The 12,214-nt window shown below is 42.2% G+C and overlaps 1 protein-coding gene across 1 annotated transcript in view; it reads left to right on the forward strand.

The window, feature by feature from the left end:
* Nucleotides 1–12,214, forward strand: part of cenpf (centromere protein F) — a gene marked incomplete in the record, with an annotated part of 17,302 nt that overhangs the window by 3,349 nt on the left and 1,739 nt on the right. Inside the window, 27 exon segments of the mRNA XM_035652485.1 lie at nucleotides 53–175; nucleotides 414–549; nucleotides 651–780; nucleotides 885–1,164; nucleotides 1,541–1,747; nucleotides 2,164–2,372; nucleotides 2,623–2,752; nucleotides 3,151–3,429; nucleotides 3,530–4,117; nucleotides 4,243–4,416; nucleotides 4,571–5,433; nucleotides 5,534–5,745; nucleotides 5,829–5,967; nucleotides 6,049–6,196; nucleotides 6,433–6,538; nucleotides 6,817–7,076; nucleotides 7,185–7,293; nucleotides 7,387–7,592; nucleotides 7,784–8,002; nucleotides 8,185–8,328; nucleotides 8,589–8,778; nucleotides 8,866–8,963; nucleotides 9,117–9,158; nucleotides 9,305–10,372; nucleotides 10,622–10,751; nucleotides 11,123–11,824; nucleotides 12,067–12,188. Coding sequence (XP_035508378.1) covers nucleotides 53–175; nucleotides 414–549; nucleotides 651–780; nucleotides 885–1,164; nucleotides 1,541–1,747; nucleotides 2,164–2,372; nucleotides 2,623–2,752; nucleotides 3,151–3,429; nucleotides 3,530–4,117; nucleotides 4,243–4,416; nucleotides 4,571–5,433; nucleotides 5,534–5,745; nucleotides 5,829–5,967; nucleotides 6,049–6,196; nucleotides 6,433–6,538; nucleotides 6,817–7,076; nucleotides 7,185–7,293; nucleotides 7,387–7,592; nucleotides 7,784–8,002; nucleotides 8,185–8,328; nucleotides 8,589–8,778; nucleotides 8,866–8,963; nucleotides 9,117–9,158; nucleotides 9,305–10,372; nucleotides 10,622–10,751; nucleotides 11,123–11,824; nucleotides 12,067–12,188 — 7,014 coding nt within the window.

Genomic DNA, 12,214 nt, shown 5'->3' on the forward strand with positions numbered 1-12,214 from the left:
GTGCTTATTCCTTCTCCACTAAACTCTTCTCTCCTCTCTCTCTCCTTTCCAGATGTGCTTCCAGAAGAGTCAGATGGAGAAGGAGGTGGAGGAGCAGAAACAGAAATTGCTGAGGTCAGAGCAGAGCCTTCAGGCCAGCCAGACCAAAGAGCAGGATCTCCGCAAGAAAATGGAGGTGGGTTGCTTATAGTACTTACTGTAAAGGCCATTGCACACCGAGTCCGTATTTTACGTCCAAATTGTTGCATGTTGAAAAATAAATACCACCTCATGTTTACACACTGACTTTTCAGAACAGGTTCTATTTTGATTTTTTGCAATTTTTCACACCAGTCGTGTGAGAAAAGCACACAGACAGAGAGGGGGGACAGCTCAGCAGTGTGTGAAATGTCCACTTTTCTTCCTCCCTTCAGGAGCTGCAGAAAGAGAAGAACTGTGCGACTGTTCAGTTGGACCAGAGCAGCAGACGTCTGAGTCAGCTGGAGGAAGAGAAGAAAAGCACAGACCAGAGCCTCAAACGCACCCAGGGATTACTAGATGACCTCAAAGGTAAATTAGTAGAAGAAATAGTAATGGCAAACAGTAGTTTCAGAGACTTATTTATCTTAGTTTTTAATGTTTTTTTAAGTGCTTGTGTTTTTTATCTTTAGCAAAATCAGAAGGGCAGGCGGAGGAGTTGAAGAGACTTCAGTCTAAACTGGAGCAGGAGACTCAGGCTTCGGCTCGGGAGCTGGAAAACTTGAAGAAGACACTTTCTGATGCAGAGACCAAAAATGACAGGTAAACATAGTTTTACTGTGGAAAAGAAAGAATAAAGTCATTTCACACTTTGTGAAAGAGCATACTATATCTATGATATTTAACTTTCTCTTCAATGATTTCAGATCTCAGAATGAACTGCAGAAACAGAAGCAAGAGGCAGAGAAGCTGACCAACAGGTTGACAGTCCTGGAGAAGGAGAGCCAAGAGCTGAAATCCAGTCTCACTGTCAGTCAGAATGAGTGTAAGGAACTGAAACAAGAACATCAACATCTGCTGGAGTGGAAGAAAGAAAAGGAGACCTTGATTAATGATACAGAGACTGTCCAAAAAGACCTCACTGACAAAATTGGCAGCTTGGAGAACAGTCTCACCTCGCTGAATGAAGCTACCGAGGAAGTTAAGGTAAGGTGCACTGGTTCCTAATATATTCACTAAAATGATAGATTAGGTCAAATATACAACACAGATGATCCATATTGATAAACCTGCATATTTAGCACACAGACACACACGGTGAAAGAATTGTTTGTTTAGCTGATTATCCCAGAACCTGTTCGATTTGGGGTTGGCTTTGAGTTCACTAGTAAGTTACTTTAAATTATAAAGTTTAAAAGACCCCAATAACACAGGAAGTCATGACAATAATTGGTTTCTTCAGGAAACCTCTACAAACATGTTGACATCTGCCATCTAGGATCAGAATAAGAAATGTGACATGATCGGTAAGCTTTAAGTAGTTTTACCTTCACCGTCAATACATTTCTACTCACTATTGCAGAAGCAGCTCATGAGTGTAGAAGGAGACAAGGCCAGTCTCTCTGCTCACATCGATTCCTTGAAGGGAGAACTCCTCAACAAGAGCACAGAGTTGGAGGAGAGGGAGCATCAGTACGAGGAGCTCAAGTCCAAGTTCTCCGAAGCCGGACTGAAGCACACCAAAGACCTGGAGAATGTTGCTGTGCAAGTTGGTCAGCTTGAAGCACAGGTGATTTATTGGATTGTTGTTTGTGGGGTTTTTGTGTGTGTGTGTGTGTGTGTGTACATTTTACAGTAAATTGCATGGTCCCAGGGTACAAACAGTTTAATAGTCTCCAGGTCTACAAGTTTCATAAGCAAACAAAATGAGCTTGTTTCTAAAAATTGTTCTTGACTAAATATGACACAATTGGAGGTTTCCACTGAACATGGATGTTGCGTAACGTCTACCATGTGTTAGCAATGAGTACTAAATGTTGAATGTGGTAACTGAAAAACATGGCATTCATCCTTTATGTTTTAATGTTTTTTTTTGGTTCTTGGTAACAGTGCAGGATACTCAATAACATTTAAAAATCTGACTGGACCAAAATAATCAATGGCCAGTGATTAAACTTATTCCTGGTTACTCTATTATCTGTACAGGTCAAAGATCTGGAGTTGCAGTTGCAAAAGGAAACGACTCGAGCAGAGCAGGCTGAGAGGACCAACACAGAGCTCCAGGAGGAGCACCAGGCGGTCTGCGACCTTGCTCGTTCCAAAGACCAGCTGGTAGAGTTGGGTCAAGCAGAGATCAGCCAGCTGAGAGAAAGCCTCACTCAGGCCACTGCACAGCTGGAGGAACAAAGTGTCAGGTGGGAGTTTCATTTGTATTGTCGTCATAATATCGTATGAACCGCCCAGTGATAAATCCTGTTTTGTAAAGTTTCTTATTTGTTGAGACTGTCTGAGAGTTGTTAATTATACCCGTGCTTCACTGTGCAACCTGAGATCTCAGGGCTTATAGATAAGTATGATATTAATACTGTGTCCTCTTTGTTTACTTGGAGAAACAATAAATGTATCTTGCCTTTAACATGCATGTTTTCTCTCTTTGGTTTCTAGGCTGGCACAGGAGAAGACAGCCCTTCTGAAGCAGTGTGAGGAGAGTGTTTCAGAAAAGGTTGAAGAGACTGAGCAACTCAAGCTGCAGTTGGAGGAGGCTCAGCATGAGCTGCTGCTCACCAAAAACAAGGTTTGTGTGACTGGAATGCAACATTAACTATTTATTGGTTTTTTTTTGTTTGTTTTTTAACAGATTATTGATTCATTATTTTTATTTATTTGACAGTAAATCTTATTTACACACACATCATTTCTTTTGGACTTAATTCAATCTTGTGGACATGTTTGAGGTTATATTTAGGGATGTTGTAATGGATTGTAATATATTACAAGGTACATGGTACAAAAAACAATCTTTGCTATCATACATTTAATATTCACCCAACTTTAATGTCCGGCATGAGCATTATTCAGTTTCTAGTTTCAGTGGCAAGCTCACTCTATTGACCTTTTAAATGTTACTTCCTGTCAGTCCCTATGATTTTTTTTATAATAATGTTATAGTTTAATCTTCTGTTCATGTTTCAGGTCAGCTCCACAGATCAGTTCCTGAAGGTCCAGGAGCAATTGGGCGCTGAGCTGCAGAAACAAATTAAGGCACTGTCAGAAAATGAAGAGGAACACAAAAAGATGAATGAGAAAAAGTCAGAAGAGGTCAAACAGTTAGAGGAGGAGCTGAAGGATCTGCAAAGCCACACAGAAGAGAAGCAGAAGCAGTTCAGAGAGGCTGAAGCTCAGATTTTGTCTCTTGAGAAACAATATGCTGATGTGGAAAATGCAGCTCAAGAGGCAAAGAAAGAGGCTGAGGTAAAATTTGCACTTTTGTTTAGTTAGTTCGACATATATTTCTAATATCATGAGCTGTACCTTTTTAGAAATAATAAACTTGTATGTAATTCTTTTAAAGAACCTCCAGCAGGCTCAGACTGAGAAGATCAACAACCTTCTGAAGCAGATATCTTCCTTAGAAGAAGAGTTAACTGTGAGCAAAGATGCAGCAGAGAAGCTTCCAGTCTTGAAGAATGAACTGGACGCAGTCAACCAGTCCCACGCTGACCTTAAGAAGTGTCTAGAAGCCCTTGAGATGAGTCACTCCTCCACTATTGAACACAAGTCCAACTTGGAAAACACGCTGATCGAGAAAACCAACCTGATCTTTACTTTGGAGAAAGAAGTCAAAGAGCTCACAGAGAAGATGACCAAAGAGTCAGAGAGTCACGCTTTGGAGATTGAAAATGTCCTTAACAAAGAGAACCGCCTTAAAGAACAGCTTGAAGCCGCTAAGCAATCATTAACAGCCGCTAAAGTAGAAGCGAGGTCTCGACGAGAGGAGATCAAGACCATGAAGACGACTCTGTCTGCTGCTTCACGTGGCTTAGAAGAGAGAGACAACACGATAAAGAGTCTGAAGGAGAAGCTGAATAAAGCAGAGGCAGAGCAGGCCAAAGCCTCAGAGCTCCTGAAGGAGAAAATGGTTGCCATGAACAAAATCAAGGTTGGTTACTAATTTATTCTTAGTAATGTTTCGGGCCTTACATGTCTACAATCTTCTTACATAGAATGGAAACGGTGTCATTGTTTTTAATAATAAACTTTGTTCATTTAATTTTTCCCATTCAGGTGCAGCTGGAGATGCTGCAAATGGACTTGGAGGACAACGAGACAGCCATGAACTCTTTTGATAGTCAGGTGGAGGAACTGAAGGGAACCATAGAGTCACTGGAAGCCCAGCTGGCTCAGAACCAGACCCAGATGTCTGAAATGGAGGCCAGACTGGAGGACAGCAAAGCCCAGGTAAAACCACTATCTTACACCAAAATAATTTTACCTAGTGTGGAGATTAATTAAAGAAAGATTTAATTAAGAAATTAAAAAAAACAGCTTCTGTTGCTCTTTAAGGAAAGGAAACAACCTTAATTTGATTACATTTTATTGCTAACCCTTCCAGGTTTCGGTCTTGGAAACCCGGCTAGAGGAGGTCCAATCTCAGAACTCTGTGCTGGAGACACAGTACGTCACAGCAAGGGAGGAGTTGATGGAGAGGAGCTGTGAAATAACTCGTCTTGAAGAGGATGTTGTCAAACGAAGCCAGCTGGAGGAGAGCGTTGCTGCGTTAGAGTCTAAACTCAGTCAGACCACAGAACAAAATGTCAAGTTAGAGGCAACTCTTAGGCAGACAATTGAGGACAAAGACAATAATCTTAAACACTTACTACAGGAGAAAACCAACCTTGAGGCTATTTTGAAACAATTAACAGATGTCAAAGAGCAAGTTGAAACTGAAATGATTCAAGTAAATGCCGAGAAGGAGCAGCTAGTTGAAGAGAACAAACAACTGCAGATCAATATTAAGCAGCTAACTGAAGAAAAACAAAAGATTGATCAAATGGTTGTAGAGAAACAAGAAGCTGAATTTACCCTCAGACAGGTGATTGAGGAGAAAGCCCAACTAGATGTTACCCTCAATCTAATAAATGAGGAAAAACTCCAACTTGAGGCTAAACTAAGTGAGCTCACCACAGAGAAAAACATCAACTTGAATCAAGTAGTTGAAGAGAAGCTTCAGCTGGAAATTAACTGTAACCAGCTGACTGAAGAGAACACAAAACTACAATGTAGTGTGAATCAAATAACTGAAGAGAAGCTGCAGTTACAAGAAAGCATAAAGAGGCATGAAAATGAGGTAGCGTTACTTAAAGAGGAGAATGAGTGCATCCAGTGCTCGCTCCTGTCCTCAGAGCAGGAGCACCAGAGGCTGAAGGAGCAGTTTGAGATGAGCAACATAAGGACTGAGGAGGAGAACAAGGAGAGGTACAGTCCATTTCTATCTGCTTTTACATTTTTTTTATTCTTTTAAATGCTTTGTGAAACATTTTTGTATTATTAATGGGACTTTTATGTTGTATCACAGGAGGCAACAGTTTGAGTCGGAGCAGGCAGAACTGAATCAGAAGTTGTCCAGCTTACAGAAGGAGCTGACTGTGTTGAAGCAGCAGTACATCTCACTGCTGGAGAAGGTGGGCGAACAATACAGCCTCATACAGCAGCTCTCGGGCTCACAGGAAAGCCAGAACCCAGGAGAAAAGATCAGCTGTATGCAGTCTGAGGAGACAGAAACTGTTGGTGAGTGTTAATCCAAAAACACTGCTTCTGCTTTAGTTTGAATACATACATTGATATTTAACCGTCTACAACCGTTTCCTCAGCAGAAGAAGCAGCAGAACGGACTGATGTGGAGCTGACACTTGATACAAGCGTCAGCACCGATACACAGTCCCTTCTAGTAAAGGAACAGCTGGTTTCTGAGCTGGGCGAACTCTCCCACCAGTCTGATGAGGCTTTCAGGTACATAATTTACATACAATACACAATATATATTCATGTTAGTGCATGATAAATAAATCTAATCTCCCTCAATCCTGGTAGTGAGACAAGGCTGGTCCTCACTGAGGACATCATTGAGCAGGAGATGATCCAGGAACAATTGGACGAAGAGAGCGAGGCGTGTGTGATCGCCGTAGAGGAAATGAGTAACGAGGAGCAGCAGCACCATCAACAGCAACCCTTAGATCAGGTAGATAATAATTATTACAATGTGTATTTGTCCTTCAGTCATGATGCGGTCATGGGTTTAGCATGAAGAAAGAATATGATTATGACATTTATGCTCTCTGCACCTCAACTTGTTCACAACTGTATGGGTAGATAAAATATATTTTTCTGTATACATAAGCATTATAAAAATATAAACAGAATGACCATGGGTGTCTGTCTGACATTTCACGTTGTCTTTTTTTTTTTTTTTTGCAGCTTCTCGAAGACAGCAGTAGTCCCAGAGATGTTCTTGAAAATAAACCTGAAGTCTATGAGCTTTCTTCCCCATCTTCCTCTCTTAGTGGCAAGTTAGAATCCTCTGGTGGGTAATTAAATGGTGCTTATGATGCAGTTCCAATTACTGAGTGTTTTCTTGCAGTATTTACTTTGTTCCACAATGAGTTCCCACTTTAAATTTGTGATTTCAACATCTTCTGCAAAAATATACCAATATATGCATTGCACCCTATTATAGACTTCCAGGGACTTAGATTTGACACTTGCTAAATGAGATGCTTTATGATTCAAATTATGAATTATTGCTTTAAATCTGTTTGAATGATGTTTAAATAACCTGTATATATTCATTCTGTCTAACAGCAACAGAGTCATCCCAGGCACATGATGACCTCAACCACTACAAGGAAATTATCACAAAACAAGAAAATGAACTCCAGACCCTGCGCTCGGAGTTTGACCTACTGAAGTCTGACCTCGCACTGAGAGTGGAGTTGACCTCTGAACTGGAAGTTCAAGTTCAAAGCTTGGAGAAGAAAGTTCATGCAGCAGAAGAGGAGGTGCGTGGGGCAGGATGTAAGCTGAACATCACTTCAGAGGAGAAGAAAGGCCTTGCTGACCAGGTAGGAGGAAGAAATTGTAGAATACCAAATCCCATTTGAGTAATAAATGCCATTTTTTATACTACCACATAAATATAACTGACACTAGTATTGTGTGCTCGTTTTTAGCTGGCTCAGCTGTCAGACGAGAGGGAGACATTAACTCTGCAGCTGCAAACGACTAAATGCCAGCTGGCTGATGTGATGGAGATGCTGGAAGGACTGGAGATGGCCAAAGGTAAACAGCAAGCCACAGCACAACTTCTGAAGGAAAACACAGGCTTTAAAGTCTGGCCTATGTTGATATTGATGTGATATTTTGGTTCTGTAGGTGGATGGGACGAGAAATTCCTCCAGCAGGAGAGCGAGCTGAAAAGAGTTCGCTCTGAGAAAGCCAACCTGGAGCAGCACATCCTGGGCATGGAGTCAGAGCTGGAGACCTTGCAGGAGGAGAGGACCAAACTTACGGCTGAGATGGAGACCCAGAGGAGGACTTGTTCAGGCATGGAGCAGCAGATAGAAACACTCAGAACAGAGGTGAGCACTCCATCAAAATCATGGGAGCTGAAACATCAAAGTTGTGTGTGTGTGTGTGTGTGTGGGCTGAATTAAAGTTTATGTACTGGAGCATTATGTAGACTAAAGCATTTCAGCAAGACTTTATTGAACATGAATCTAACTAATCAATCGGTGTGGCATAATTATTTTAAATATCACTATTTTTCCAGACAACCCAGCTGAGATCTGAACTTGTGTCCTGTACGGAGGAGCGAGATGACCTGAACCTGTCTTTGGGCCAATGGAGAGAGAAAGTTCACAGTCTGGAGAAGACTAACTGTGACACCAGAAACCTAATTTCCATCCTGGAGGACGACATCAGAGCAGGGAGGAAGGAGTATGAAGCCTTGCAAAGCAACATGGAGAAACTGAAAAGAGAGAGACAACAGGTATGTACATGGAAAATTCAAGAGTCTAGCTCCTGCGCACAGATCTTTGTGTAAAACACTTGATGCAGGTAAAGAGAGGCTTGTAGTTACAATTAGATTAAATTGATAGCATAAAGAAATGTCCACGAGTCTGTTGCCTTGTTAGGGTTTCAACTCATTCATTCCCTTTTCCTCCATTGAAGCTGTTGGAGCAGATTAAGGCGCTGGAGCAGGAAATATCCCAACAGAGTGGAGAAAGAGAGGAGCTTATTGGACAGCTTGACAAGATCACAGAAGACCAAACCTCGGCCAATGAGAACACTGAGTCCATGGTTGGCAAGATACAGGTGAGGGGGTTGTAACTTGTTGAGGTTGGGTTTCCTTAAAGAACCTGATTTCACAATGCTGGTTCTTTGTCTTGTTTGTTAAAACAAGAAAGTGTATTGTTCAGATGCACTTTAGGTTTAATAGTTGTGTAGCAATAACAAGATTCACAAGCATACTGTGTGTTTGTGATGAATGATATAGAAACACTTTTAACTTCTATCAAAGATTCTTCAGGGGAATAAAAAATTGAATTATAATTTTTTTTTACTTTTTACTCAAGTCTTTAGAGGGAGAAGTGTGCCGTCTCTCACAGTCTCTAGAGGCCTCTCTATTGGAAAAGGGAGAGATCGCCTCTCGTCTGAACTCCACACAGGAGGAGGTCCAGCAGATGAGGACTGGTATTGAAAAGCTCCAGGTCCGCATTGAGTCAGATGAGAGGAAGAAAAAGAAGATGGGAGAGCTGCTTAAAGGTGACTCTTAACATCCTTTGAAATTACATAACCTCTTGAGTTTTGTGAGTTGGTGTTGGCCTAAATTGTGACTCTTCACGTCTTTAGCTGCTCAGAGAAAGTCTGACTCACTGCAAGATCGCATTGATGCCCTGGAGCGAGAGCAGGAAGATGTAGAACAAAGTCTAGAGGAAGCTGTACTGCAGGTATTCTGTTGTAAACATGTTTGTCTCTGTCACAAAATTTAAAACTCTGCTTACAGCGAGACGGCTATGTTTTCTGTTTTGTTTTTTACTACTGCAACTTATTTTTTCCTGATTTAAATGTATTAAATATGAATGTTTTATGCTCTTCTACAGGCTGAAACAGCTAAAGCTGAGCTGGAGGAGGAACGGGGAAAGGTATCTTCATAATATTCTGTGTTTAGATACGTGACACCATCTGCTATGTGCTTGTGATGTTTTTTCCTATTTTCTAATTATAAACCATGACATAGGGTAATATATTAATCAGATTTCTCCTCTCTTTTTTCTCTTTCTTTTCTCAGGTGGAGGAGGAAAAGAGAGAGCTCAACGACAAACTATCAGAGCTTTCCACTACACTGGACAACCTGAGATCTGAGAAAGAACGCATGGAGAGAGAGCTGGAAACAAAAAGCAGAGAGATAGAAGAACTGAAGGCTGCTAAGGAGGAGCTGGAGAGAGGGTTGGAGCAGGCAGAGGTGAATAGAAGAGAGGAAGAGGAAAGACAGAAAAACAGGGTAGAAGAGCTGGAGAAAGGCATGAGAGAGGAAGCAGAGAGGCAATCAAGACAAGTGTATGAGCTCCAGGCGCAGCTGGAAGCCTCTCGCCAGAGAGAGTCCTCCCTCGAAGGAAAGAGTGCAGAAACTGAAGGGGACAAAGAGAGGATGCAGTGTCTGCTTTCAGAGATCGAGAAAGAGAAAACGTGTCTGCAGTCTTCTCTGGAGGAGTGGAAGACAGAAGGAGAGATGCTCCGCTCTCAGGCAGTGGAGTGGGAGAAAGAGAGAAACAATCTGAGGACCAGTATTGAGGCTTTGGAAGAAGAAATTAAGGAGCTGAATACACTCCTAAAATCTAAAGAGGAAGAAAGAGAGAGAGGACAGACAGAAGAAAATGGACGGCTGGCAGAGGAGAAGGAGAAACTGCACTCCACCCTGGTTTCAGTGGAACAAGAGAGAGATCACCTGCACTGCACTCTTGCATCTGTAGAAGGAGAGAAAGATAGACTAGAGCAAGAGAGGGGGGTGTTAGCTGACGAGAAAGAGAAGCTTCAATCCAGCCTCTCCTTGATAGAAAAGGAGAAACATTACATGCAACAAACTCTCTCCTCATTAAAGCAAGAGAAGGAAAGAATAGAGGAGGAGAAACAAAAGTTAGAGGCTGAAAAACAAGAATTGCTGTCTTCCCTGTCGTTGATTGAAGTAGAGAAAAATAACCTGTCTTCAGCTCTTTCGTCACTGGAACAAGAGAGGCAAAGAGCAGGAGAGGAAAAAGAGAAACTCACAGAAGAACAAGAAAGACTTGAGTCTACAGCCGCCTCTATGGAGAAGGAGTTGGAGACATACAAACTGTCTGTCAGCAAGCTCAATGAGAAGGTACACACACAGTTTACTTTTACTTTTATTTGTGTCGCCTTCAATCCTATAACAAAAGTTTGAATCCAACAATTTCTTTGCCAGAATTAGTCACTTCAGTACATGCACTGTTCAACACAACAGGTTCAAAATGTCAGTGCAGCAGTATGTTTCCACAAGCTGTTGTGTAAATCATTCAATCAGGAAAGTTAAAATTATATTAAGTTTTATTTCCACTAAGTCTTATCGCTTCCTGTCCAACTGTTTCAGGAGTCGGAGCTCACATCTCTCGCCGCTCGTCTGACTAAAGAGAGGGACTCTGCCCTGAGCAAGATGAGTCTGTGGATGAAGACCTGCAAGCAGCTGGAGCAGGAGAAGAAAGAGGTGTTAAACAGCTCAGGTGTGAACATTTTTACATTTAAGTGATTTTGTGTTTTAAAAGCCTGTGTAAGTAATCAGAACCGACTAGAATTCTCAGTTTGTGTTTTTGAATAAATCCACATTTATCCATATCTAGACCTTGAGATACTTGAAGTCAGTTTACCAAAATGACTTGAATAATATAAAGCATATCAACATTTCTCATAAAGTGGACGCATGTAGAACAAAGAGTCATTGGAAAGAAGCTGTAAACAGTAAGACTGGTTAATCTGCAGAGGCAATGCACTGTATCATTTCCATTTAGGGTCACAAACTGCGCTGTACTATGAAAACATTGCTATTAAATCTCTCGAAAGTGCAGCTGAATGATTTTATTAATTTTTGTTACAGGCGACAGACAGAGCAATGAGGAGGTGCAGACTGAGATGAACCAGCTGAAGATGGAGGCAGAGGACAGAAAGAAGGAAGTGGAAGACCTGAAGACTGCCCTGCAGCAGAAGAAGACAGAGGCAGAAGAAAAAACTAAGGAGTTGGAAGAACTCAAGGCTGCCCTCGATGGAAGGAAGAAGGAACTGGAAGAGAGAAACCGAGAGCTGGAGGAGATGAAGAGTGAGTTGGATGAACTAAACAAACTTCTGGAGGAGAAAAGCCGTGAGGCAGATGAGAGCATGGATAAATACTGCAGCCTGATGGTTAAAGTCCACAAACTGGAAGAGACCAATGATGCACTGACAACACGGCTGGAGCAGCCCACTGCTAGCCAACATCCTGGCGAAGCTATCGTCCACTCCAGCAGCACTGATGGTACTCGCCGCCGGCGCTCAACGAGGAAGTCTTCCTCCAAACATCTGGAAGAAAAGCTGAATGACGCCACAGAGAACGTAGCTCCTTCGACACCTCAGAGGTCCCCTCAGGGGTCATCTTTAGGGAAACGGGCTCTCAATGATATCGGTGATAAAGACAGTGCCCAGGTGGCCCTGCACAACCTGACAAAGAGGATCAAAGCCAGCACAGTGACTACTCCCAGACCAAGACCTGAACAGGAAGATGAGGACTTCAGACCAGAGGGACTTCCTGAGCTGGTGCAGAGAGGTACGCGTTGGGTGGTGATCTGATGTAGACACAACTCCTCTGTTACAAGTTAACCAACATCTGGTAAAGGGCACCTATGGTTTGTTTTCTGTGCCGTACTCTAATGTGAGGTCTTTAGACAATAGACACACTTCATTTCTACAGACCTCAGTGAGATTTAGACACCGCTGTAACATTAACTGGTGGAATATTAGTCGGCGGAACAAACCTCATTATGAGTTTCATCATTTGTGCTTTCACAGGGTTTGGTGATATTCCTGAGGGGGTGGACAGTCCGTTCATCATGAGGAGAACCACAGTGAAGCGCTGCAGTCCTCGGCTGGCTGCCAAACAGACTGTTCCCACATCTGCACCTGACGGCAAGGTGAGCAGCTACAAACACACACACAC

The sequence above is a fragment of the Morone saxatilis genome, unplaced genomic scaffold (genome assembly GCF_004916995.1).
Source record: "Morone saxatilis isolate NCDOM2014 unplaced genomic scaffold, NCSU_SB_2.0 Contig11, whole genome shotgun sequence".
In the NCBI taxonomy this organism is placed as follows: Eukaryota; Metazoa; Chordata; class Actinopteri; family Moronidae; genus Morone; species Morone saxatilis.